This window comes from Triticum aestivum, chromosome 5D, assembly GCF_018294505.1.
Source record: "Triticum aestivum cultivar Chinese Spring chromosome 5D, IWGSC CS RefSeq v2.1, whole genome shotgun sequence".
In the NCBI taxonomy this organism is placed as follows: Eukaryota; Viridiplantae; Streptophyta; class Magnoliopsida; order Poales; family Poaceae; genus Triticum; species Triticum aestivum.
In genome coordinates, this window is record NC_057808.1 from 540,280,600 (window position 1) to 540,308,553 (window position 27,954).

Here is a 27,954-nt window from a genome sequence, read left to right on the forward strand (position 1 = left end):
GTTTTCTACATGAAAGTTGCTCAGAACGACGAGACAAATTCGGATACACAGCCCGTTCGTCCGCCACACATCCCTAGCATAGCAAACACGCAACTTTCCCCCTCCGGTTCATCTGTCCGAAAACGCGAAACACCGGGAATACTTTCCCGGATGTTCCCCCCTTCGCCGGTATCACTTACCACCGCGTTAGGACATACCTAGCACCGCGTATTGCCTCGTTATGTTTTGTGATGCTTTGGTTGCTCTGTTATTTATTGTGTTCCCCCTCCGTTACTTCTTTCCGGTAGACCCCGAGACTGCCGGCGACCCCCGATCGACTACGCTGTTGACGACCCCTCCTTCTTGCCAGAGCTTCCAGGCAAGCCCCCCTTGATCACCAGATATCGCCTATTCTTCTCTATACTGCTTGCATTAGAGTAGTGTAGCATGTTACTGCTTTTGGTTAAATCCTATTCTGCTGCATAGCCTGTCATTGTTGCTACAGTTGATACCCTTACCTGCAATCCTAAATGCTTAGTATAGGTTGCTAGTGTTCCATCAGTGGCCCTACACTCTTGTCCGTCTGCCATGCTATACTACTGGGCAGTGATCACTTCGGGAGGTGATCACGGGCATATGCTATATATTTTATACTATTACATTACTTATGATACTGTTTGGAGATGGGGGCTGAAGGGGCAGGTGGCTCCATCCCGATAGAGGTGGGCCTGGGCTCCCGACGGCCCCCGACTGTTACTTTGTGGTGGAGCGACAGGGCAGGTTGAGACCACCTAGGAGAGAGGTGGGCCTGGCCCTGGTCGGCATTCGCGGATACTTAACACGCTTAACGAGATCTTGGTATTTGATCTGAGTCTGGCCACTGGCCTATACGCACTAACCAACTACGCGGGAACAGTTATGGGCACTCGGCGTCGCGGTATCAGCCGAAGCCTTCGTGACGTCAGCGACTGAGCGGCGCGCGCCGGATTGGACTGGAACGCCTGCTAGGCTAGGTCTGCTTGCGGCCGCCCACGCAACATGCAGGTGTGCAATGGGCGATGGGCCCAGACCCCTGCGCCATAGGATTTGGACCGGCGTGCTGGCCTCTCTGTTGTGCCTAGGTGGGGCTGCGATGTGTTGATCTTCCGAGGCCGGGCATGACCAAGAAAGTGTGTCCGACCAAATGGGATCGAGCGTGTTGGGTTATGTGGTGCACCCCTGCAGGGAAGTTTATCTATTCGAATAGCCGTGTCCCTCGGTAAAAGGACGACCCGGAGTTGTACCTTGACCTTATGACAACTAGAACCGGATACTTAATAAAACACACCCTTCCAAGTGCCAGATACAACCCGGTGATCGTTCTCTAACAGGGCGACGAGGAGAGGATCGCCGGGTAGGATTATGCTATGCGCTGATACTTGGTGAACTTACCATCTACTCTCTTCTACATGCTGCAAGATGGAGGCTGCCAGAAGCATAGTCTTCGACAGGATTAGCTATCCCCCTCTTATTCTGGCATTCTGCAGTTCAATCCACCGATATTGCCCCTTTACACAGATACCCATGCATAAGTAGTGTAGATCCTTGCTTGCGAGTACTTTGGATGAGTACTCACGGTTGCTTTTCTCCCCTTTTCCCCCTTTCCTTTCTTCCTGGTTGTCGCAACCAGATGCTGGAGCCCAGGAGCCAGACGCCACCGTCGACGATGACTCCTACTACACCGGAGGTGCCTACTACTACGTACAGGCCGCTGACGACGACCAGGAGTAGTTTAGGAGGATCCCAGGCAGGAGGCCTGCGCCTCTTTTGATCTGTATCCCAGTTTGTGCTAGCCTACTTAAGGCAGACTTGTTTACTTATGTCTGTACTCAGATATTGTTCCTTCAACTGACTCGTTTATGATCGAGCACTTGTATTCGAGCCCTAGAGGCCCCTGGCTTGTATTATGATGCTTGTATGACTTATTTATGTTTTTAGAGTTGTGTTGTGATATCTTCCCGTGAGTCCCTGATCTTGATCGTACACGTTTGCGTGCATGATTAGTGTACGATTGAATCGGGGGCGTCACAAGTTGGTATCAGAGCCAATTGCCTGTAGGAATCCCCCTTCCAATTCCTTGGCCGAAGTTGAGTCTAGTCATTGCAAAACTTTTAGTAACATGGCTGTGCGGCCCATGGGCCCACGTCGCCATTGGGTGGTATTAGGATCTTTTATTCCTCGTCTATACATTGGGACTCTTATCTCTCTTCTACTCGGGTTAAATGGTTTTACTAACTCTAACTCTAGGTTCTCATAACTACTTCCTCCCGGAGAGCCACTCGATATAGATGATCGCTTGATGCACTAGAAGGTTCTGAAGTTACTCTCCGATGTTCCCTCGATACTTTGTGCCATCACTTTTGCAATTCCATTCCATCGATAAACCCCAATGGATAACCAAGTACATTTGCCATTCATGCAATCATTCCCCATTGATCTTGTTATTACAAGATACCCCGAAATTCTCTCTATTATGCGAGAATACTTTGTGCCTACTGCCTTGCAGTTCTTGCCACATGAATGCCCCTACGGATAATTTCTCGCATTTATCGAATATCCGTTCATTCCCAGTTGATTCAGGTATTTCACAACAGTCTTCGAAATACCATTCGATCTTCCGAAAATCCTGAGCAACCTATTGCTCTTGAAATTCTTGCTTGTTTACATTATGGTTAATCCCATAAGTATAGTAATCTTATTGGCATCCTTTGTCACTATCATTTTTGGCCCATTGATTCAATACGTTGCGAATGTTCACAATGATCAGTCAAATCCTAGGATTATACTTCCGGCTCAGAGGTCGTTTGGATATGAGATGGTTCTTGGTCAATCAATGCCTTGACCGGTTGTGCTTCTAAGTCTATTGAACTTATTCATTTTTTATCAGAATGATTGCTTCTGATCCCTTGATTTAGAATTCATAAATTCCTTTGCATTCGAACTTCGAATTAGTCAGTTGTTTCTATCATCTGATCTCCTTGCATTCTTTCTTCTTCTGGTCGAGTATCGATGCTCACATCAGTCCCCCGTGGACCACCAGATCCTTTGTTGGATTTCATCCGACAGCATCCTTCATATTCAATAACCTTGTGAGCCTTTCCACGGATATATAATGCCTTTGGTAAATTGTATCCTTTGCTTTGTCAACCATGCTCTACTTTCGAGCTTGTATTATTTACTCCGAAGTTGTGGTATATGTTCCTAAGATGCCCCGATGGATTGAACCAACGCCTTCCCTAATCTGTGTGAACCCAAAAGATTCCACGGGTCATACTTATCTGGTATTGCACCAGGTAAAACTTCTACAACTAATGTCATTTTCGAAACACGAGAAGTGAATGGAAGGTTATGCATTGAAGAAATGGGAGTCGACCTTGAACCTTTGTGTTCATGCCCATGGACACGATGTAGATCCTATCATGGAAGCTTCTTGCAATGATAACTATTTCTTTGATATAATATCATCTGGTATCTGTGAACTGATCCTATGCAATTGTGGTTCCGACCATATGTTCTTCTTTGATCCCATTTCTCGGGCAAGTTTAAGCACTTGTCTTCTATGGATCAATACACCAGTCAAACCTTTACTTTGATCTATCGCCGAGTATTACACTCTGGTACCTCGAGAATACCATGGAACTGCATAACTTCTTATGGGTTCTTCATCAACTGTTATTTCTCACCAATTCCAATTATCCTGGGTTCTGGGTTGTCGTCAACCGAGAACACCGATTTGTGAATCGAATCAACACTGAGATTCGGTACTCCCAGTACTTTGTTGTTGAGAAGTTTAATACTCCATCACATCACTCCTAGCCTGATCGGCTACATCATTATCGTGCTAATTTTAACTATGCTACCGGGTCCTTAATTCCGGAGCGCAACTTTCGATGATGAGCTAAGCTTACGCCGATTTCCTCATCTTATCGTTCCACCTTGAACGACAAGCTTGAATTCGAGCTTGTGTCATACTCATGGTTCCAAGAACATTTCGCTTCATCATTCCTTTGACTTGATGTCATCGCCGACGGATTACATCTCCATGAAACCTCTCGACAAAAATTTTCATGATCATCATCAACATTCTGAGTTCCTCCAGGATATCAATTGAATTCATGATGAGAAATACCATCCTTGCCCCTCGATGATTTGTGTTATCATCGACAACATTCTTGCTTTCCCTTCAAACACAAACTTGTTCATGTTATGGATGCAACTTGCTATCCAGTTCATATTATGTTCTACCTTGAAGTATTACTGTCCTTTATGTCAAGGATGTTGCAAGGATTGCTCCACCTCTTAAGAATGCTTGGTATAGTGATACTTCTCACAAGCAACATTCCTTCTTGGTCCCCGTATTGACTAACCGGGGATATCAACAAGTGAACGGTGCTGTTTGGATTCTGTCCTTCCAGTAACTCTATTGCTTTGAAGTTAATGATCGACATTTCATTCTTAGACCATTGGTTATCGAATCATGATTCTAACATCCAGTCATGCTACGTAAGCCCATATTTCGGGTGCACTTTCAACCAATGTTTAAATTGGGTATGTTTCCTCGAGCATACCTCACTGTATCATTTGACTGACAATTGTTATCTCCTTGTTCACCTAATTGTGGAGATCCATCTTTTGGAAATCTCGTTGAGTTGTCGCCAAGTCCATCAACCGCCTCCTCATCCTCTCCTTGATTTAATGGTGAACCCTTGTTCGGAACTCGCTTCCATAGTTCATTTCCCGAGAATCATATATGTTGTCTCGTCAATTGTGTTGCACCTCTTCTTCTCAGGCATCCTGAGTCTGAGGTGTCCTGACAACAATCAGATTTGAAACTTGTCAGATATGATGGTTGGAACATATTTCCAAGAGTTATAACGTTGGTCTTATATGACCCGGTAAGGTGATGGCATGCCTAGCACACCTGACCGGAGGACCTATTGTTATAGTTTCCTTTTTAGCAAACTTAGCGATTCTTCCATGAGGAAATCGTAAGACTTATTTTATAAGTTGTTCCTGATGGATCCTTTGAGTATCCAAAGTCTGACCTTGCTTGAAGACCATGTCAATGCTATCTCGAAGCATGTCTGTGGTACTCTGCTTTTCAATAAGAGCATTTGAAGCACAATACTAAATTTTCCTTACCAATTATCCAAGTACCTTTGTATGGGTAATGTCATGAAATTTCTCTCCCCTTACCTAAAGGGTTTTCTACATTATATCTTGTCACGGATATCATGCTCTGCCCATCCTTGGGAAGGATATACCCCTGAAATATGTGTTTAAACACCTTTTTCCTTTCCATTGTTCCGTTTAATCTGATAATCATATTTCCTTTCCATTGTTTGGTTTAACCTTTCTTGTAATCCGATTTAACTGAGCAGTGATAATTCCCTGCTTAGGTAAGCACCTTGTTGTACCACGCGGTCAGTAAGACCCTATTACTATTGTTGATGACATTCTGGTAGCCGCCGATGGACGAGAACTTTGCCTATTGGTCCGCCTCGTTCAACGAGCAGGAAAATGGTTCTCTTCGTCCCTCGCCCTTGGTACCGATGTTGTTGCCGACATAACCGACAAACTATCCTCTGACATGCCTTGCTTACTTGATCGTGCAAGACGTCACCGCCCTTCCTGCTTTTAACCCACATTGTGGGCCCATAACCCACAGTCCCACATGATCGAAACCTGACTCTCCTGTACAACCCTGTTTCTAATGGTTATTCCTCACGCTTGGCTTCATATTTAATTCCCGGGACACCTTCCTAGTGCTCTATTCTGGTATCAGATGCAATACTTACTCTCGCTGCTCTGAACCCCTTTCTCACTCTGGTTCAGACTTCGAGCAACTATCTATCCGCTTGAAACCTCTTATTGTACCTTCGTACCTTACTCTCGATGTATTCTATATGTTCAACTCGAGAGATAATCTTATGCTCATTCATGGGTTAACCCCATATTGTTTCCCTCATAAGCATGTTGCCGTAGCCGAGCTGCCCCTTACCTATTCGTATGTACGTTGGAGTTCCCGAAGAAAAGGACGACTTCACCATGATGACCTGAAGCAGAGAAATGAAGACGTCAATGTAATGGATCGACCTCTTCAAGAAGAGCAACCAAGACCGAGAAGATTCGTTAGAATTTCGTAACCAGACCTTTCCCCCTTAGTCCCCCTCTTAAATCTTGGGACGAGATTTCTTGTAGTGGAGGAGATTTGTGACGCCCGGATAATTAAGCTACAGTAATCCCATGCTAATGATGTCGCGTCACCACGGGCACTGTTGTTAACCTCGCGATGATTCGAAACTGTTTCAAAATTCAAATTCAAATTCAAATTAATGTCAACAATAATTTTTTTCAAAAGTTAAAACAAAAATGTTCGGGGGGTGCCATAATTTGCATATGTGAATATGGTGCAACAAACACATTTTTATAAAATGCCTAGATATTTTATAGTGGATGGAAACAACAAAACAATTAAATAAAAAGAAAAGCAGAACATAACTAAACTAAAAAGACAAAAGCCTGCCCCCTCCCCCCCACTAGGCCTCGGCCCAGCTGGCCATCAGGCCAACCAGGCCGGCCCACCCGCGCCTACTAACCTCCCCACCCCCGAAACCCTAGCGCACACACCCCACTTCCCCCCTCGTTCCCCTCTCTCCCACGTCTCCTCCCGATCCCGATCTGGATCGGGCGCCCCTCACCTCGCCTCGTTGCTCGACGTCGCCAGCGCCGCGCCGTCCTCGTCCCCAACGACCCCCTCGCACTCCCTCTCCTCCCCTGGATCTAGATCGGGGACGCGGCGCCCCGACCCCATCGCCACCTCATCGCCGTCGACCGCCGGATCCTGCTTCCTCGCCGGATCTCCACCCCGCTGTCGCTCGTCCCCATCCTCCTCCTCACCGGTCTCTAACGAGCCTCGCCGCCCCCCTCTTCTCGGCAACGTTGGTGAGGCCCCGCCTCCCTTTGCTCCCCTGCTCACCGCGCCGACCACCCGCGCCCACCCGCGAGATGCGCGCTCCCCGTGCACCCCGTTGCACGCCTAGTAGCACTCGACCGCGCCCCGCGCGTGCTCACCGCCGGTACTCCCGGCCTCGCCCACGCCCTACAGCCACAGTGCTTGCGCCTCATTTACCCCTGCTCGCCCCCGGAGCGCACCCACGCGCTCCCGTGCGTCCCGCGCCGGACCCGGGCCCTGCAGCCGTCCAGCCACGATGCATGTCGCCGCCCGCTTCGCCTCGCGCTGCCCCTGCTTCCGCTCTGTTGCGTGCTGCACTGCTGATTCTGCTTTGCCCCGCTGCCGCTACTCGCCATCGACCGCGGCCCCCGCGTCATCCTGCTCGTCGCCGCCGCCCGGTCCGGCCCCGACCGCGCGCCCGCCCTGCGCCGTGGCCTCGCTCGCCACCGCCCCCTACTGCCCGACGCAGCTCGTCGCTGGCTACGACGCCCCGGCGCCTCCATTGGCCTGGGCGGGCGCCCAAACGGGTTACGCCCCAGCGCCCGTTAGCCCTTTTGCCCGCCTCACCCCGCTAGGCCCCCTGGGGCCTATGACAGGAGGGCCCCGCCTCCAGAACGTTTCCAAAAAAGGGATTAAAAATATATTAATAATAATAATATATTAATTAATTAAATTTATTAAGTTAATTAATCCGAATAAATTAATCTAATTAACTTGTTAGTTTAATTAAACAGTATTTTATTTAACCTAAACCCTAATCAACCTAACAGAGTATGACAGGTGGGTCCCACTGGGCCTACACGTCAGTTTGACCAGTCAACACCTTTGTTGACTGCTGACGTCGTGATGACGTCAGCAAACACTATTCTGGATAATATTGGATTAAGTTAATTAGATGAATTCTAAAAATGATTTAAAACTTTAGAAAATCATATAAAATAAACCGTAGCTCAGATGAAAATGTTTTCTACATGAAAGTTGCTCAGAACGACGAGGTGAATCCGGATACACAGCCCGTTCGTCCTCCACACATCCCTAGCATAGCAAACACGTAACTTTCCCCCTCCGGTTCATCTGTCCGAAAACGCGAAACACCAGGAATACTTTGCCGGATGTTTCCCCCCTTCGCCGGTATCACTTACTACCGCGTTAGGGCATACCTAGCACCGCGTATTGCCTCGTTATGTTTTGTGATGCTTTGGTTGCTCTGTTATTTATTGTGTTCCCCCTCCATTACTTCTTTCCGGTAGACCCCGAGACTGCCGGCGACCCCCGATCGACTATAGTGTTGACGACCCCTCCTTCTTGCCAGAGCTTCCAGGCAAGCCCCCCCCCTTGATCACCAGATATCGCTTATTCTTCTCTATACTGCTTGCATTAGAGTAGTGTAGCATGTTACTGCTTTCAGTTAAATCCTATTCTGCTGCATAGCCTGTCATTGTTGCTACAGTTGATACCCTTACCTGCAATCCTAAATGCTTTGTATAGGTTGCTAGTGTTCCATCAGTGGCCCTACACTCTTGTCCGTCTGCCATGCTATACTACTGGGCAGTGATCACTTCGGGAGGTGATCACGGGCATATGCTATATACTTTATACTGTTACATTACTTATGATACTGTTCGGAGATGGGGGCTGAAGGGGCAGCTGGCTCCATCCCGGTAGAGGTGGGCCTGGGTTCCCGACGGCCCCCGACTGTTACTTTGTGGCGGAGCGACAGGGCAGGTTGAGACCACCTAGGAGAGAGGTGGGCCTGGCCCTGGTCGGCATTCGCGGATACTTAACACGCTTAACGAGATCTTGGTATTTTATCTGATTCTGGCCACTGGCCTATACGCACTAACCAACTACGCGGGAACAGTTATGGGCACTCGGCGTCGTGGTATCAGCCGAAGCCTTCGTGATGTCAGCGACTGAGCGGCGCGCGCCGGATTGTACTGGAACGCCTGCTAGGCTAGGTCTGCTTCCGGCCGCCCACGCAACGTGCAGGTGTGCAATGGGCGATGGGCCCAGACCCCTGCGCCATAGGATTTAGACCGGCGTGCGGGCCTCTCTGTTGTGCCTAGGTGGGGCTGCGACGTGTTGATCTTCCGAGGCCGGGCATGACCCAGGAAAGTGTGTCCGGCCAAATGGGATCGAGCGTGTTGGGTTATGTGGTGCACCCCTGCAGGGAAGTTTATCTATTCGAATAGCCGTGTCCCTCGGTAAAAGGACGACCCGGAGTTGTACCTTGACCTTATGACAACTAGAACCGGATACTTAATAAAACACACCCTTCCAAGTGCCAGATACAACCCGGTGATCGTTCTCTAACAGGGCGACGAGGAGAGGATCGCCGGGTATTATTATGCTATCCGCTGATACTTGGTGAACTTACCATATACTCTCTTCTACATGCTGCAAGATGGAGGCTGCCAGAAGCGTAGTCTTCGACAGGATTAGCTATCCCCCTCTATTCTGGCATTCTGCAGTTCAGTCCACCGATATTGCCCCTTTACACAGATACCCATGCATAAGTAGTGTACATCCTTGCTTGCGAGTACTTTGGATGAGTACTCACGGTTGCTTTTCTCCTGTTTCTCCCTCTTTCCTTTCTTCCTGGTTGTCGCAACCAGATGCTGGAGGCCAGGAGACGCCACCGTCGACGATGACTCCTACTACACCGGAGATGCCTACTACTACGTACAAGCCGCTGACGACGACCAGGAGTAGTTTAGGAGGATCCCAGGCAGGAGGCCTGCGCCTCTTTCGATCTGTATCCCAGTTTGTGCTAGCCTACTTAAGGCAGACTTGTTTACTTATGTCTGTACTCAGATATTGTTGCTTCCGCTGACTCGTTTATGATCGAGCACTTGTATTCGAGCCCTCGAGGCCCCTGGCTTGTATTATGATGCTTGTATGACTTATTTATGTTTTTAGAGTTGTGTTGTGATATCTTCCCATGAGTCCCTGATCTTGATCGTACACGTTTGCGTGCATGATTAGTGTACGATTGAATCGGGGGCGTCACATAGACTTTCTTCTATTTTAACGGCTTAAGCAAAGGATGCATGTTTACTTCTCTACGTACATAATTTTAACTACATGACATTCAATTCGTTCATAAATTTTACTCTAAAGATATAAGTGAAGCGTAAAAGTAAATGATCATACTTATTCATTAATGGATTCTCCAAGATAGTGGGATATATACTGATGACTAAAGTTTGACCTCTTCAAACCCACTTTTAAGAATAATGCAATCCACATGAATTGTGTCACCCTCCGAAGTAGTGGGATCAATAATATCAAAGTTGACCTCTTCAAACCGACTTTCAATGATAATTTCATCCATACTCTAAAAGATATAAGCGAATTTCATAGAGCATTCTACAAATATCATAAATATAGAGAGACTAATATCCAAACTCAAAAGATAGAAGTGAGGCAAACAGAGCTATCTTTAAATAGCAAAACTCAAAAGAGTTAAGTGAAGCCCAAAGAGCATTCTATAAAGCCATATTTAAGATATATAAGTGAAGTGCATGGAGGATTATATAAATCAACCAAGAACTACAAAGAAATCACCCCCAACCAGCATGGTGTTTGTTTATTCAAAAAAAATGCTCAAAGAATTTACGCATATCAAGTGAATAAATAAAAACACAAGCTCAACCAGACATACCAATAGTTGTTCAAGAAGATGAAGAGGATGTTGAGGCATCCCCAAGCATGGAGCTTGAGACCTCTTGAAATAATTCCTTACGGATGCCTTGGGTATTCCCATGCTTGAGCTCGTGCGTCTCTCCAACTTTCTCTCATATCGCTGTTTTTCGAGTCTTGAAAATTGCATCCATACAAAACTTCGCAAAACTTATTAGAGACGTTAGTCCACATAAAAATAAATCATTTATCATGTAATACCAAGACATAATTATTGTCAAAACTTAGCTACTGTATACCATCATTTTTGTACTTTATATCCCCCAATATAATTAATGAATACTCAAACATAAACAGATTACAAAACTACAACAGTAATCTATGTAAATAGAACAGTCTGTAGCAATTCATTCGAAATATATACATATAAATTCTAAAATTTCTGACAAAGTAGGACATGATAAAAAATTATATGACAGTACCGTGTAGACATTTTATAAAATGAGCATGTTCTAAGAATAGATGACAATTCAATAACTACACCAAAACCTTTTTTTTCTGCACATCAAACATGCAATTCAAACATCCTAAAGGCAAAGATTTGCACTTTATTTTTAGGTACAATGGTTTATACATGGGATAATTATTTTTATGACAAACTTCCAAGAAAGATTTACATTGTTTCCATGAGCATGAACACAAGTGTTCAAGGTCAACACTCACTTTTTCAATGCATAACTTTTCAATCACTTCTTTTTTGAAAATGTTTTAAGTTCCCCACTCTTTTTGTTTATAAAAAATTTCATTAGCACACAAAACAATGAACAAAACTGTCTAAAGCTTCCGGGTTGTCACCCAGACAACGCTTTCTTTATACCCATTAAGTTAGGCATAAAGGTGCAAGTACAACTTTTTTTTGTATTTTGCGTTTTCAACCCACAACTAAAGATAGAAAACAAGAACGAGAAAAAAATCTACTTAGTGATAAAAACAAACAAGCAGGGCAACTGGTGCACACCCCATCCTTCCTGGGCTCGGCCCATTTACTTTTTTTTCTTTTCTTCAAACTTCAAACACTGAAGTAAGTGAGAATTGATCTTAGGACCTCACAACTGAGTAGTAATTCCGATAACCAACTAGACACCACACCTTCTGTGCCTACTTATTCTCCTTTCCTTCTTTTGTTGTGCGTCTAATTCTAACGCTAAAATAGGACTCTGTTTTTTTTTCTTTTTTTGTTTGGTTTTGGTTGGACGGTTTTTCTTCAGGTTTTTTTCTGCATTCCTTTTCCTTTTCATTGTCTTTTCTTTTTCCTTTTTCTGCTTCTTTTTTAAAATGCGTGAACATTTTTTCAGTTTTTTGCTAACTTTCTAGTGATGTTTTTCCAGTTTTCTGCAACTTTTTGAGTGGAATTTTTTCTAAAATGTGTGAAGTTTTTTTTTTCAAAATTGAAGATTTTTTTCAGATCCATGATCTTTTTTTTTTCAAATATGAATTGTTTTTCAAAATGGTAAATTATTTTGAAAATTTATGAACTTTTTCAAGCGGATAAACTTTTTTGAATAGGTCAATGGTCAGTCCACAGTCAATGGTTATTTTTTTTAGATTCATACTTTCTTTTCCAAAGTTACTAGTCAACCAGTCAGTGTCTCACCCGAGTGAAGTTAGTGAGCGAGCAGGGCAGCACACCGCGTGAGCGCCAGGCTCTCCAAGTAACTCTTAAGGCGCTGAAGAGGGGCTCACAACTAGAGGCACCCCTATGTCTCGCTGATGGCTGGATGTAGGGACCCCTCACGTGAACCCGAGCGCCACAGGGGCCAGCCAAGCTAGCCGGAGGCCAGAGCCTCGTTTTTTGATTCTGTTTTTTCATTTTTTTTGTTTTTGCTTTTTTTTACTTTTGTATATACTTTCAAATATTCTAGTTATATATTACAAAAATATACTCCACATAATTTGTTTTTCAAAAAATGTTAATCTAGCATTTGAATAATGTTAAATGTGTATACAAAAAATATTTCTCATGTATACAGAAAATGTATATAGAAAAAATATTTCTTATAAAAAATATAATTTATCATGTATTTAAATTTGTTTATTCAATCATTTAATAATCATATAAAATGTTAAACCTGTATAAAAAACTGTTCCTGATATAAAAGTGCTCATCAAACACAAAAATTTAAAAACAATGCAGTCATGTATTTAAAAAATGTAAGTTGTACAAAAAATATTATTGATGTATACAAAAATGTAGAATGTGGCCTAAAAAATTTGAACATAACATTAAAATTTTAAATAATGTCAATCGTGTATTAGAAAATGTTAATAATATACTTAAAAATACGAAAAATGTATCAAAAAATGTTCCTCATATATACTGAAAAAGTACAATGTGTATGAAATAAGTAGTCCTGAAACATAAATTTTTTCTAAATGTTTATCATACTCACTCCGTCCCAAAATAAGTGTCTTTACTTTGTACTAGCTCTAGTACAAAGTTGTACTAAGCTTGAGACAGTTATTTTGGGACGGAGGGAGTATATTTTAAAAATGCTATACAAATGTGTTGAAGAAAAAAGAAAACCATAAAGAAAAACTGGTGAAAACCGAAGAAACGGGAGAGAATAAGTATTTGGGAAAGAAAAAAAAGTAAGAACGAAAAAAAACCATGAAAGCTAAGAAATAAACAAAATGAAAACCACAAAAAGGAAAAAAATAGAACTGATGAAAATTAAGAAAGAAACCAAAAAAATGAAAATAAAGATAGATAAAGAAAACAGGAGGAAAACAAAAAGTATGTGATTACTGAGAATAAAAAAAATACCAGTAAATACTGAAGCTATAATGAAGAAAAAAAATAGTGAAAAACAAAAATAACCGAAAAAAACAAAAGAATAGGAAAAGAGAGAGAAAAACCCTACTACGAGGGTACCCACAGCAACCGGCAGCAGCAAACTTACAGTAATGGTCCGGCCCATATGGACGCTCCTTCAGCGAGAGGAGCTCCAACGCTCAACGCGAGAGATGTTATGGTCTCGCTATAAGTGAGAGATAGCTCTCGCGGTTAACTAGGAGCTCGAATCAGCCAACGCGCAGGACGAGTGCCCCATTTTTTTGATTTGTTTTCCTTTTTCACTTCAAAAATGTTCATGAATCCCAAATTCAAAAAAGATATCAGGATTTTAAAAAAAGTTCTACTCCCTTCGTTCCGAAATATATGACGTTTTAGAAAACGTCCCGACCAGGTGAAAAGGGAGGAAAGGACAGAAGTGCCCCTAATTTGAATCGCTATTGCCGTCATCTTCCTCGCCGAGCAGATCCTCTCCATCCCGGTCGCCGCTGCTGCTTGCTTCCTGCCGCCAGGGTCGCCCCCCATCCCAGGGCCGCCCCTCTCCCAGGGCCACCCCCTGTCGCCTGCGCCAATCCAGCCCCCTGTCGCTGGAGGGGGCCTCACCAACTCGCCTCGTCGGAGGGGGTGCTGCTGCAGATCGTTGTCCCCCTCCTAAGGCCTCGCCAGCTCCAGAGAGTACTGCTTCAGATCGAGGTACTGCTCGCCGGAGGGGGTACAGCTTCAGATCGGCAGCCCCAGGTCCAGATCGCCGCGCCCTCCCATGCAGCTCCAGGTACTGCTGCAGATAGCCTCCCCACTTGGTCCAGATCGCCTCCTGGAGTAAAAGTTTGAAAAGGAAAAGCTCAAAATACTCCAGACAAAGTTTGCTGGCAGAGTACTGTATCAATCAAGACAGTTTCAGTGTACAGGTACTGTAGACAGTAAAAAATTGATGGCAGAGTATCAATCAAGACAAAGTTTCTGAGTACAAGAACTCTAGCAGGCATACAAGACTGAAATCGTGCTCAGATGAATATGGAATTGGCAGTGCAGAGTACCTGGAGGGCTTGAAGTAGGCAGCAACAGCAACAGCTCGAAGCAGGCAGCATCTCCAGCACGACACAACAACCTGCAAGAGAGAAAGACAGTAATCAACATGGAATTTGATCTGAACTGTACTCCCCCCGAAGAAGAGGACAAACCTGGAGGAGTCGGTCCCGATGAAGATGATATCGATGATATCGACATGCACGAGAGCATTGATCCTGGTGAAGATGACATCGACATGCACGAGGGCATTGATGCCAACGAAGATGCAGTCGGTGAGCTTCCTCATCTTCCCTATAAAGATGATGTCACTGTCAACTCAAATACTCAATGTGAAATGATCAAAATACAGAATAAAATGGATTAGGAGTAGAGTAAAGCAATGATCATTTTAGTTTGTACCGTACTCCATTTTGGTAACATGAGCCTGTACCAAATTAAACAGTCAAAAACATTCAGTGTGAAACGCATTAACACGAAAGACAGTAGACAGAAACATGACACTAGTGGCTAAGCGTTGAAACAGACCTCACTGAGCATTGACAGCATGTAAGCATACAGTACAATGTGTGTTGACAAACAGCAAAACAGAAGGGGCATGGATGGATCATACACAGTGAACAAGCTCATCCTTCACCACCTTGTCGGTCCATCGAGCATGTCCGCTTTCCTCACCCACATCCTACACAGCAGAATATTTTCAGTTTTAAGTTAACTGAATATTTTCAGTTTAAGTTAACTGAATATTTTCAGTTAAGTTAATACTCCATTTGACCATTTCAATCAAGGAGTATTTTCTTAGTTGTACTATATTTCTTGTTGTAATTCATTTGATCATATGATATCATTTCATACCATTTGATCATTTCAATAGGACTAATATTTTCTCATTGATGTGTTTCTTGCTGCAGTTGTTGAACAAGCAATTAAAAAAAGGAAAACCCTCACTGACGAGCAAAAATATGCTGCTTATGTGGCATTGCATGCAGTGTACATGAGTAGAGGTGGCAAATTCAAAAGAAATGATAAGAAAGACCTTGCACAATTTTTTAAGGTAGGAGTGAGGAGTATACAAAGAGTTTGGCAGAAGGCAATGGAGCAAATCGCAGAGGGTTTAGAGGTAGATGTTTCCAATCAGAAAAAGAGAAGATGTGGAAGAAAGCCAAAAGACATTAATCTAGAGAAAATCCCTACAATACCACTGAACAAGAGGTCCACTATCAGATCACTCGCTTGGCAACTGGGATGTAGCCCTACCACACTGCACAGAAAGTTAAGCTCAACTTGATAAAGATGTAAGGGATCGTAGCAGAATTTTAAAATTTTCTACGCATCACCAAGATCCATATATGGAGTTTACTAGCAACGAGAAGGAAGGAGTGCATCTACATACCCTTGTAGATCGCGAGCGGAAGCGTTCAAGTGAACGGGGTTGATGGAGTCGTACTCGTCGTGATCCAAATCACCGATGACCGAGCGCCGAACGGACGGCACCTCCGCGTTCAACACACGTACGGAGCAGCGACGTCTCCTCCTTCCTGATCCAGCAAGGGGGAAGGAGAGGTTGATGGAGATCCAGCAGCACGACGGCGTGGTGGTGGAAGTAGCGGGGATCCCGGCAGGGCTTCGCCAAGCGCAAGTGGGAGGGAGAGGTGTCACGGGAGGGAGAGGGAGGCGCCAGGAGCTAGGGTACTGCTGCCCTCCCTCCCCCCCACTATATATAGGGGTCCTGGGGGGCGCCGGCAGGGGTTCCCCTCCCCACTTCAGCCCATGGGGCCCTCCGGGACAGGTGGCCCCACCCGGTGGACCCCCGGGACCCTTCCGGTGGTCCCGGTACAATACCGATAACCCCCGAAACTTTCCCGGTAGCCGAAACTGGACTTCCTATATATAATTCTTCACCTCCGGACCATTCCGGAACTCCTCGTGACGTCCGGGATCTCATTCGGGACTCCGATTAACTTTCGGGTTTCCGCATACTAATATCTCTATAACCCTAGCGTCACCGAACCTTAAGTGTGTAGACCCTACGGGTTCGGGAGACATGCAGACATGACCGAGACGACTCTCCGGTCAATAACCAACAACGGGATCTAGATACCCATGTTGGCTCCCACATGTTCCACGATGATCTCATCGGATGAACCACGATGTCGAGGATTCAATCAATCCCGTATACAATTCCCTTTGTCAATCGGTACGTTACTTGCCCGAGATTCGATCGTCGGTATCCCAATACCTCGTTCAATCTCATTACCGGCAAGTCACTTTACTCGTACCGTAATGCATGATCCCGTTACCAACCACTTGGTCACTTTGAGCTCATTATGATGATGCATTACCGAGTGGGCCCAGAGATACCTCTCCGTCATACGGAGTGACAAATCCCAGTCTCGATCCGTGTCAACCCAACAGGCACTTTCAGAGATACCTGTAGTGTACCTTTATAGTCACCCAGTTACGTTGTGACGTTTGGTACACCCAAAGCACTCCTACGGCATCCGGGAGTTACACGATCTCATGGTCTAAGGAAAAGATACTTGACATTGGAAAAGCTCTAGCAAACGAACTACACGATCTTTGCGCTATGCTTAGGATTGGGTCTTGTCCATCACATCATTCTCCTAATGATGTGATCCCGTTATCAATGACATCCAATGTCCATAGTCAGGAAACCATGACTATCTGTTGATCAACGAGCTAGTCAACTAGAGGCTCACTAGGGACATGTTGTGGTCTATGTATTCACACATGTATTATGATTTCTGGATAACACAATTATAGCATGAACAATAGACAATTATCATGAACAAGGAAATATAATAATAACCATTTCATTATTGCCTCTAGGGCATATTTCCAACAGTCTCCCACTTGCACTAGAGTCAATAATCTGGTTACATTGTGATGAATCGAACACCCATAGAGTTCTGGTGTTGATCATGTTTTGCTCTAGGGAGAGGTTTAGTCAACAGATCTGCTACATTCAGGTCCGTATGTACTTTACAAATATCTATGTCTCCATTTTGAACACTTTCACGAATGGAGTTGAAGCGACGCTTGATATGCCTGGTCTTCCTGTGAAACCTGGGCTCCTTGGCAAGGGCAATAGCTCAAGTTTTGTCACAGAAGAGAGTCATCGAGCCCGACGCAATGGGAATCACCCCTAGGTCGGTAATGAACTCCTTCATCCAGATTGCTTCTTGTGCTGCCTCTGAGGCCGCCATGTACTCCGCTTCACATGTAGATCCCGCCACGACGCTTTGCTTGCAACTGCACCAGCTTACTGCCCCTCCATTCAAAATATACACGTATCCGGTTTGTGACTTCGAGTCATCCAGATCTGTGTCGAAGCTAGCATCGACGTAACCCTTTACGACGAGCTCTTCGTCACCTCCATAAACGAGAAACATATCCTTAGTCCTCTTCAGGTACTTCAGGATATTCTTGACCGCTGTCCAGTGTTCCATGCCGGGATTACTTGGGTACCTTCCTACCAAACTTACGGCAAGGTTTACATCAGGTCTTGTGCACAGCATGGCATACATAATAGACCCTATGGCCGAGGCATAGGGGATGACACTCATCTTTTCTCTATCTTCTGCCGTGGTCGGGCATTGAGCCGTGCTCAATTGCACACCTTGCAATACAGGCAAGAACCCCTTCTTGGACTGATCCATATTGAACTTCTTCAATATCTTGTCAAGGTACGTACTCTGTGAAAAACCAATGAGGCGTCTTGATCTATCTCTATAGATCTTGATGCCTAATATATAAGCAGCTTCTCCAAGGTCCTTCATTGAAAAACACTTATTCAAATAGGCCTTTATACTTTCCAAGAATTCTATATCATTTCCCATCAATAGTATGTCATCCACATATAATAAGAGAAATGCTACAGAGCTCCCACTCACTTTCTTGTAAACACAGGCTTCTCCATAAGTCTGTGTAAACCCAAACGCTTTGATCATCTCATCACATCGAATGTTCCAACTCCGAGATGCTTGCACCAGCCCATAGATGGAGTGCTGGAGCTTGCATACCTTGTTAGCATTCTTAGGATCGACAAAACCTTCCGGCTGCATCATATACAATTCTTCCTTAAGAAAGCCGTTAAGGAATGCCGTTTTGACGTCCATTTGCCATATCTCATAATCATAGAATGCGGAAATTGCTAACATGATTCGGACGGACTTCAGCTTCGCTACGGGTGAGAAAGTCTCATCGTAGTCAACCCCTTGAACTTGTCGATAACCCTTAGCGACAAGTCGAGCCTTATAGATGGTCACGTTACCATCCGCGTCTGTCTTCTTCTTAAAGATCCATTTATTTTCTATGGCTCGCCGATCATCGGGCAAGTCAGTCAAAGTCCATACTTCGCTTTCATACATGGATCCTATCTCGGATTGCATGGCTTCAAGCCATTTGTTCGAATCCGGGCCCGCCATCGCTTCTTCATAGTTCGAAGGTTCACCGTTGTCTAACAACATGATTTCCAGGACAGGGTTGCCGTACCGCTCTGGTGCGGAATGTGTCCTTGTGGACCTACGAAGTTCAGCAGTAACTTGATCCGAAGCTTCATGATCATCATCATTAACTTCTTCCCCAGTCGGTGTAGGCACCACAGGAACATCTTCCCGCGCTGCGCTACTTTCCGGTTCGGAAGGGGTGACTATCACCTCATCAAGTTCCACTTTCCTCCCATTCACTTCTTTCGAGAGAAACTCTTTCTCCAGAAAGGACCCGTTCTTGGCAACAAAGATTTTGCCTTCGGATATGAGGTAGAAGGTATACCCAATGGTTTCCTTAGGGTATCCTATGAAGACGCATTTTTCCGACTTGGGTTCGAGCTTTTCAGGCTGAAGTTTCTTGACATAAGCATCGCATCCCCAAACTTTTAGAAACGACAGCTTAGGTTTCTTCCCAAACCATAATTCATACGGTGTCGTCTCAACGGATTTCGACGGAGCCCTATTTAAAGTGAATGCGGCAGTCTCTAAAGCATAGCCCCAAAATGAGAGCGGTAGATCGGTAAGAGACATCATAGATCGCACCATATCCAATAGAGTGCGATTACGACGTTCGGACACACCATTTCGCTGAGGTGTTCCAGGCGGCGTAAGTTGTGAAACTATTCCACATTTCCTTAAGTGTGTGCGAAATTCGTGACTTAAATATTCCCCTCCACGATCTGATCGTAGGAACTTTATTTTTCTGTCACGTTGATTCTCAACCTCACTCTGAAATTCCTTGAACTTTTCAAAGGTCTCAGACTTGTGTTTCATTAGGTAGACATACCCATATCTACTTAAATCATCAGTGAGAGTGAGAACATAACGATAACCTCCGCGAGCCTCAACACTCATTGGACCGCACACATCAGTATGTATGATTTCTAATAAGTTGGTTGCTCGCTCCATTGTTCCGGAGAACGGAGTCTTGGTCATCTTACCCATGAGGCATGGTTCGCACGTGTCAAATGATTCGTAATCAAGAGACTCCAAAAGTCCATCTGCATGGAGCTTCTTCATGCATTTGACACCAATGTGACCAAGGTGGCAGTGCCACAAGTATGTGGGACTATCGTTATCAACTTTACATCTTTTGGTATTCACACTATGAATATGTGTAACATCATGTTCGAGATTCATTAAGAATAAACCATTGACCAGCGGGGCATGACCATAAAACATATCTCTCATATAAATAGAACAACCATTATTCTCGGATTTAAATGAGTAGCCATCTCGAATTAAATGAGATCCTGATACAATGTTCATGCTCAAAGCTGGTACTAAATAACAATTATTGAGGTTTAAAACTAACCCCGTAGGTAAATGTAGAGGCAGCGTGCCGACGGCGATCACATCGACCTTGGAACCATTCCCGACGCGCATCGTCACCCGTCCTTCGCCAGTCTCCGCTTATTCCGCAGCTCCTGTTTTGAGTTACAAATATGAGCAACCGCACCGGTATCAAGTACCCAGGAGCTACTACGAGTACTGGTAAGGTACACATCAATTACATGTATATCACATATACCTTTGGTGTTTCCGGCCTTCTTGTCCGATAAGTATTTGGGGCAGTTCCGCTTCCAGTGACCACTTCCCTTGCAATAAAAGCACTCAGTCTCAGGCTTGGGTCCATTCTTTGCCTTCTTCCCGGCAACTGGCTTACCGGGCGCGGCAACTCCCTTGCCGTCCTTCTTGAAGTTCTTCTTACCCTTGCCTTTCTTGAACTTAGTGGTTTTATTCACCATCAACACTTGATGTTCCTTTTTGATCTCCACCTCCGCTGATTTCAGCATTGAATATACCTCAAGAATGGTCTTTTCCATCCCCTGCATATTGAAGTTCATCACAAAGCTCTTGTAGCTTGGTGGAAGCGACTAAAGGATTCTGTCAATGACCGCGTCATCCGGGAGATTAACTCCCAGCTGAGACAAGCGGTTGTGTAACCCAGACATTTTGAGTATGTGCTCACTGACAGAACTATTTTCCTCCATTTTACAACTGAAGAACTTGTCGGAGACTTCATATCTCTCGACCCGGGCATGAGCTTGGAAAACCATTTTCAGCTCTTCGAACATCTCATATGCTCCATGTTTCTCAAAATGCTTTTGGAGCCCCGGTTCTAAGCTGTAAAGTATGCCGCACTGAACGAGGGAGTAATCATCAGCACGTGATTGCCAAGCGTTCATAACGTCTTGGTTCTCCGGGATGGGTGCTTCACCTAGCGGTGCTTCTAGGACATAATCTTTCTTGGCAGCTATGAGGATGATCCTCAGGTTCCGGACCCAGTCCGTATAGTTGCTGCCATCATCTTTCAGCTTGGTTTTCTCTAGGAACGCGTTGAAGTTGAGGGCAACGTGGGCCATTTGATCTACAAGACATATTGTAAAGATTTTAGACTAAGTTCATGATAATTAAGTTCATCTAATCAAATTATTCAATGAACTCCCACTCAGATAGACATCCCTCTAGTCATCTAAGTGAAACATGATCCGAGTCAACTAGGTCGTGTCCGATCATCACGTGAGACGGACTAGTCAAGATCGGTGAACATCTTCATGTTGATCGTATCTTCTATACGACTCATGCTCGACCTTTCGGTCTTCCGTGTTCCGAGGCCATGTCTGTACATGCTAGGCTCGTCAAGTCAACCTAAGTGTATTGCGTGTGTTCCGAGGCCATGTCTGTACATGCTAGGCTCGTCAACACCCGCTGTATGCGAATGTTAGAATCTATCACACCCGATCATCATGTGGTGCTTCGAAACAACGAACCTTCGCAACGGTGCACAGTTAGGGGGAACACTTTCTTGAAATTATTATAAGGGATCATCTTACTTACTACCGTCGTACTAAGGAAATAAGATGTAAAACATGATAAACATCACATGCAATCAAATAGTGACATGATATGGCCAATATCATTTTGCTCCTTTGATCTCCATCTTCGGGGCGCCATGATCATCTTCGTCACCGGCATGACACCATGATCTCCATCATCATGATCTCCATCATCGTGTCTTCATGAAGTTGTCACGCCAACGATTACTTCTACTTCTATGGCTAACGTGTTTAGCAATAAAGTAAAGTAATTTACATGGCGTTATTCAATGAAACGCAGGTCATAAAAAAAATAAAGACAACTCCTATGGCTCCTGCCGGTTGTCATACTCATCGACATGCAAGTCGTGATTCCTATTACAAGAACATGATCAATCTCATACATCACATATATCATTCATCACATCTTCTGGCCATATCACATCACAAGGCACATGCTGCAAAAACAAGTTAGACGTCCTCTAATTGTTGTTGCAAGTTTTTTCATGGCTTCTATGGGTTTCTAGCAAGAACGTTTCTTACCTACGTAAAACCACAACATGATATGCCAATTTCTATTTACCCTTCATAAGGACCCTTTTCATCGAATCCGTTCCGACTAAAGTGGGAGAGACAGACACCCGCTAGCCACCTTATGCAACTAGTGCATGTCAGTCGGTGGAACCTGTCTCACGTAAGCGTACGTGTAAGGTCGGTCCGGGCCGCTTCATCCCACAATACCGCCGAAACAAGATAAGACTAGTAGTGGCAAGAAAATTGACAACATCTACGCCCACAACTGCTTTGTGTTCTACTCGTGCATAGAAACTACGCATAGGCCTGGCTCATGATGCCACTGTAAGGGATCGTAGCAGAATTTTAAAATTTTCCACACATCACCAAGATCCATCTATGGAGTTTACTAGCAACGAGAAGGAAGGAGTGCATCTACATACCCTTGTAGATCGCGAGCGGAAGCGTTCAAGTGAACGGGGTTGATGGAGTCGTACTCGTCGTGATCCAAATCACCGATGACCGAGCGCCGAACGGACGGCACCTCCGCGTTCAACACACGTGCGGAGCAGCGACGTCTCCTCCTTCCTGATCCAGCAAGGGGGAAGGAGAGGTTGATGGAGATCCAGCAGCACGACGGCGTGGTGGTGGAAGTAGCGGGGATCCCGGCAGGACCCCTATATATAGTGGGGGGAGGGAGAGGTGTCACGGGAGGGAGAGGGAGGCACCAGGAGCTAGGGTACTGCTGCCCTCCCTCCCCCCACTATATATAGGGGTCCTGGGGGGGCGCCGGCCCCCTGGAGATCCCATCTGAGGGGGGGGGGGCGGTGGCCAAGGGGGTGGCTTGCCCCCCAAGCCAAGTGGCGCGCCCCCACCCCCAGGGTTTCCAACCCTAGGCGCAGGGGAGGCCCAAGGGGGGCGCACCAGCCCACCAGTGGCTGGTTCCCCTCCCCACTTCAGCCCATGGGGCCCTCCGGGACAGGTGGCCCCACCCGATGGACCCCCGGGACCCTTCCGGTTGTCCCGGTACAATACCGATAACCCCCGAAACTTTCCCGGTGGCCGAAACTGGACTTCCTATATATAATTCTTCACCCCCGGAACTCCTCGTGACGTCCGGGATCTCATTCGGGACTCCGAACAACTTTCGGGTTTCCGCATACTAATATCTCTATAACCCTAGCGTCACCGAACCTTAAGTGTGTAGACCCTACGGGTTCGGGAGACATGCAGACATGACCGAGACGACTCTCCGGTCAATAACCAACAGCGGGATCTGGATACCCATGTTGGCTCCCACATGTTCCACGATGATCTCATCGGATGAACCACGATGTCGAGGATTCAATCAATCCCGTATACAATTCCCTTTGTCAATCGGTACGTTACTTGCCCGAGATTCGATCGTCGGTATCCCAATACCTCGTTCAATCTCGTTACCGGCAAGTCACTTTAGTCGTACCGTAATGCATGATCCCGTTACCAACCACTTGGTCACTTCGAGCTCATTATGATGATGCATTACCGAGTGGGCCCAGAGATACCTCTCCGTCATACAGAGTGACAAATCCCAGTCTCGATCCGTGTCAACCCAACAGGCATTTTCAGAGATACCTGTAGTGTACCTTTATAGTCACCCAGTTATGTTGTGACGTTTGGTACACCCAAAGCACTCCTACGGCATCCGGGAGTTACACGATCTCATGGTCTAAGGAAAAGATACTTGACATTGGAAAAGCTCTAGCAAACGAACTACACGATCTTTGCGCTATGCTTAGGATTGGGTCTTGTCCATCACATCATTCTCCTAATGATGTGATCCCTTTATCAATGACATCCAATGTCCATAGTCAGGAAACCATGACTATCTGTTGATCAACGAGCTAGTCAACTAGAGGCTCACTAGGGACATGTTGTGGTCTATGTATTCACACATGTATTATGATTTCCGGATAACACAATTATAGCATGAACAATAGACAATTATCATGAACAAGGAAATATAATAATAACCATTTTATTATTGCCTCTGGGGCATATTTCCAACAAAAGAGGCATACAAACTGTGTGAAGCCAGCTCTGAAAGAAAAAAATAAGAAGGGCAGGATGAATTTTTGTTTGTCAATGCTTGATGAGACAACGATAGAAACTTCAAGGCCTAAATTCAAGACAATGCATAATGTTGTGCACATTGATGAGAAAGGTTCAATATGACGAAGAAAAATAAGACCTACTATCTGTTGGATGGGGAGGAAGAGCCTACGAGGCATATACATGGAAACTGTATTGGCAAGGTGATGTTCTTGACGGCCGTTGCTAGGCCAAGGTGGGATAGTGAAGGAAACGTGACCTTCTCTGGCAAAATCGGTATCTGGCCATTCGTGAAAGAAGTTCCTGCTCAGAGGAGAAGTGATAACAGGCCCAGAGGTACAATAGAGACAAAGTCAATAAAGGTCGATAGAAAAGTGATGAGGGAGTTCCTGATAGAGAAGGTCTTGCCAGCGATACAGGCCGTTTGGCCCGAAAGTAATGCTGGACAGACCATCTACATTCAGCAGGATAATGCTAAGCCCCATATCTTGCCAGATGACCCAGAATTTCTAGCCGCTGTTGCAAAAACTGGACTTGACATCAGAATAATACAACAGCCCGCCAACAGTCCTGATTCGAATGTGCTTGACCTCGGTTTTTTCAACTCGCTGCAATCCCTAACAGATTGTCTGAGTCCTAAAACACTACAAGACCTTATTATGGGTGTTTTGGAGGAATTTGAAGGCTATGAGGTTTACAAGCTCAACAGAATTTTCCTAACTCTGCAGACATGCATGATTGAGATCTTGAACCACGCAGGGGGCAATGAGTATAAAACACCACATGTGAACAAAGAAAGGCTTGAGGGTCTTGGGCAGCTACCTCCAAGACTTCATGCCCTCGAGAGGTTTACGCAAATGCCCTACACAATCTAGAGCTAATGGAAAGGGTTCAGTAATGGAAGAAAAGGCCTGAGATGCTTGTTGTCATGAGACGGGAGATGCTTGTTGTCATGAGACAGGAGATGCTTGTTGCCATGAGACCTGAGATGTTTGTTGTCAAGAGACCGGAGATGCTTGTTGTCATGAGACCGGAGATGCTTGTTGTCATGAGACCTGAGATGTTTGTTGTCAAGAGACCAGAGATGCTTGTTGTCATTAGTCCGGATATGCTTGTTGTCAAGAGACCGGAGATGCTTGTTGTCAAGAGACCGGAGATGCTTCTTGTCATTAGTCCGGAGATGCTTGTTGTCATGAGACCTGAGAGGTTTGTTGTCAAGAGACCGGAGATGCTTGTTGTCAAGAGACCAGAGATGCTTGTTGTCATTAGTTTGGAGATGCTTGTTGTCAAGAGACCGGAGATGCTTGTTGTCAAGAGACCAGAGATGCTTGTTGTCATTAGTCCGGAGATGCTTGTTGTCATGAGACCTGAGATGTTTGTTGTCAAGAGACCGGAGATGCTTGTTGTCATGAGACCTGAGATGTTTGTTGTCAAGAGACCTGAGATGAGGCTTCTGGAGTATATTTGTTGCATCCTTGTGGTTATTTGTGTGGAGATAACTCCTTGTTTTTAAATTTTCTGATTTGTATGATATTTGTATAACTCCTTGTTGTGATAAGTTTTCGAATTTTCTGATTTGTATGATCATTTGAATAACTCCTTGCTTTGTAAAGCCTCTGTATAACTTCTTATGAGGAGAGGAGTAGGAGGGGAGAGGCTCCAGTTAATTTAAATCTAAGAAATTGGTACTGGAAATCAGCTTGCTTGTTACTCCTAATTAACTGAAAAAGTTTCAGTTCAGTATCTCTAAAACAAAGTACTCCTTCTGTAGTGCTATAGTACTGCTGTCCTCCCTAATTTGAACAAGTACAGTATGAAATACTCCTATCTACTCCTAGCATTTCCTAGCAAGAAATTTTAGCAAGCAATCCAAGCAAGAAATTTCAGCAAGTACAATTTCAGACTGCCGAACGGACCGCCGGTTATGGGACATTACTATGGGATACTTATGGCAAAAATCTCTCTGACCATCTAGCTTAGTTGCTCTAACACATGTTAAATTCAGTTAAATACTGGCAGCAAGCACTACTCCATGTAAAGCACCAACAAATTTGGGGTGCACAAAATTTACTGAACGGGCTATAGTTTTCGAATCAGAAACGCTAGCATTTCCTGTAGTTCTGCATATCAAATTGATAGTTTTCGAATCCATGTTGCTGTACACATAGGAACTACTCCTAGCATTTCCTGTAGTAGTCGGTTACTCCAAATAAATTTGATATGTGAACAAACAGGTGCCTCTTCAAATAAATGGAAGCACAAATATAATAAGTGTCCTGTGTTCTTCTTTATACTCCAAGTCTCCAGGTATAGCTGTGCAAGATGAAATCCTATCATTGGTTGTTACTCTGTTGACTGAAAGAAAATGGCAAGCTACTACTGTACTGTAGAGGAGGCCCTTAAATCTCTAACTCATTTTTTTACAATTCAGTTAGTCATCCTGTGTCTGAAACTCTGTGTTGACTGAAAGAAATGGCAAGCTACTACTGTACTTTACAGGAGGTTTCTCTCTCTCCTAGGCTATCAAATTTACACAGTTAACATATCAGCAAGGTTAACTACTCGGCAGCCAATTTGATCTCTACGGCCACAACTCAGAGCAACAAGCAAGCACGAGAATCGAGTAGCACCGCATCAGGGGAACGAAATCGAAATTGAAACGAGAGAGTGGTAGAGGGAGGCGTGTAGGAGAAGGGACCTTCAGTTGCTGTTGTTGGTCCATGGCGTCGGAGCAGGTGTTGGTGAGTTGTTGCTGCTGGGCATCGTCCCTAATTTCACCCATGACCATCACTTTGACCTTAAACTTGAGTTGTTGCTACTCCATGGCTGGGGTCGTCCTCCTCTCCCTGCATCGACTGTGCATGCCTGAGTCAAGGGAATGGAAGGGAAGGGAGGAAGGGGGCGGACCTTGGTGGCGTCCCGAGCAGGGGGGAGGGAAGTTCCATGGACCTAACTGTCACGGCGCACGACGACGGGCACGCATGAGAGGGAGGAGGTCATCGATGTGCAGCAGCATCACCAACACCGGCTTCTTGGTCTCGATGAGGTCGCCGCATAGAAGCGCAGCCCCACCCAGGGTGCCCGCAGCCGGCCAGGCATCCTTCCCGGGGGCCACCCCGCTGCTCCACTCCCGTTGCCGCTCCGCTCTGTCCAGGCCGCTCTGTCGCCCAGATCCAGCGTACGCGCACGCGGATCCGGCGTCGGAGCCCACACCAGCTCCGCCGCCCAGAAGCTCTTCACCGGCGCATAAATAACCACTCTTTTGACCTCGGGATGGGAAAGGAAGGAGAGGAAGCAAGCGGTGGGAAAGGAAGGAGAGGAAGCAAGCGCTGGGTTGCAGGAGGAAGAACACGGTGGGCTGCTGGAGTGAGAACGCGATGGGCTGCGGTGGCCGGCGACGATGCGGAGAGGCGACGAGGGAGGGGAATGAGAGGGTGTGGGTGAGAGTGGGCAGCAAGTGGATGGGAGTGGGCATGTGGGAGGGCATTTTCGGAAACTCGGGAAGTTTCGCAACGTAGCCAGATTTAC

At 45.4% G+C, this 27,954-nt stretch overlaps 1 protein-coding gene across 4 annotated transcripts; it reads right to left on the minus strand.

Moving 5' to 3' along the window:
• Positions 1–13,824: 13,824 nt before the first annotated feature.
• On the minus strand, positions 13,825–27,884 carry LOC123123628 (uncharacterized). 4 transcript variants are annotated; one of them, XR_006460710.1, is made up of 5 exons: positions 27,334–27,883; positions 27,125–27,272; positions 14,648–15,174; positions 14,504–14,574; positions 13,829–14,280 (listed from the first exon to the last, which is right to left on the minus strand). XR_006460710.1 is itself a non-coding variant. In XM_044544168.1 (3 exons), the coding sequence occupies exons 1-3, from the start codon at positions 14,779–14,781 to the stop codon at positions 14,150–14,152; spliced, it is 336 nt and encodes a 111-aa protein (XP_044400103.1). In that variant the 5' UTR covers positions 14,782–15,151; the 3' UTR covers positions 13,849–14,149. The 4 variants fall into 4 exon arrangements, 1 of the variants encoding a protein (XP_044400103.1); XR_006460709.1 differs by having other exon boundaries at positions 27,376–27,882; XR_006460708.1 differs by having other exon boundaries at positions 13,825–14,574; positions 27,125–27,281; positions 27,334–27,884.
• Positions 27,885–27,954: the final 70 nt, after the last annotated feature.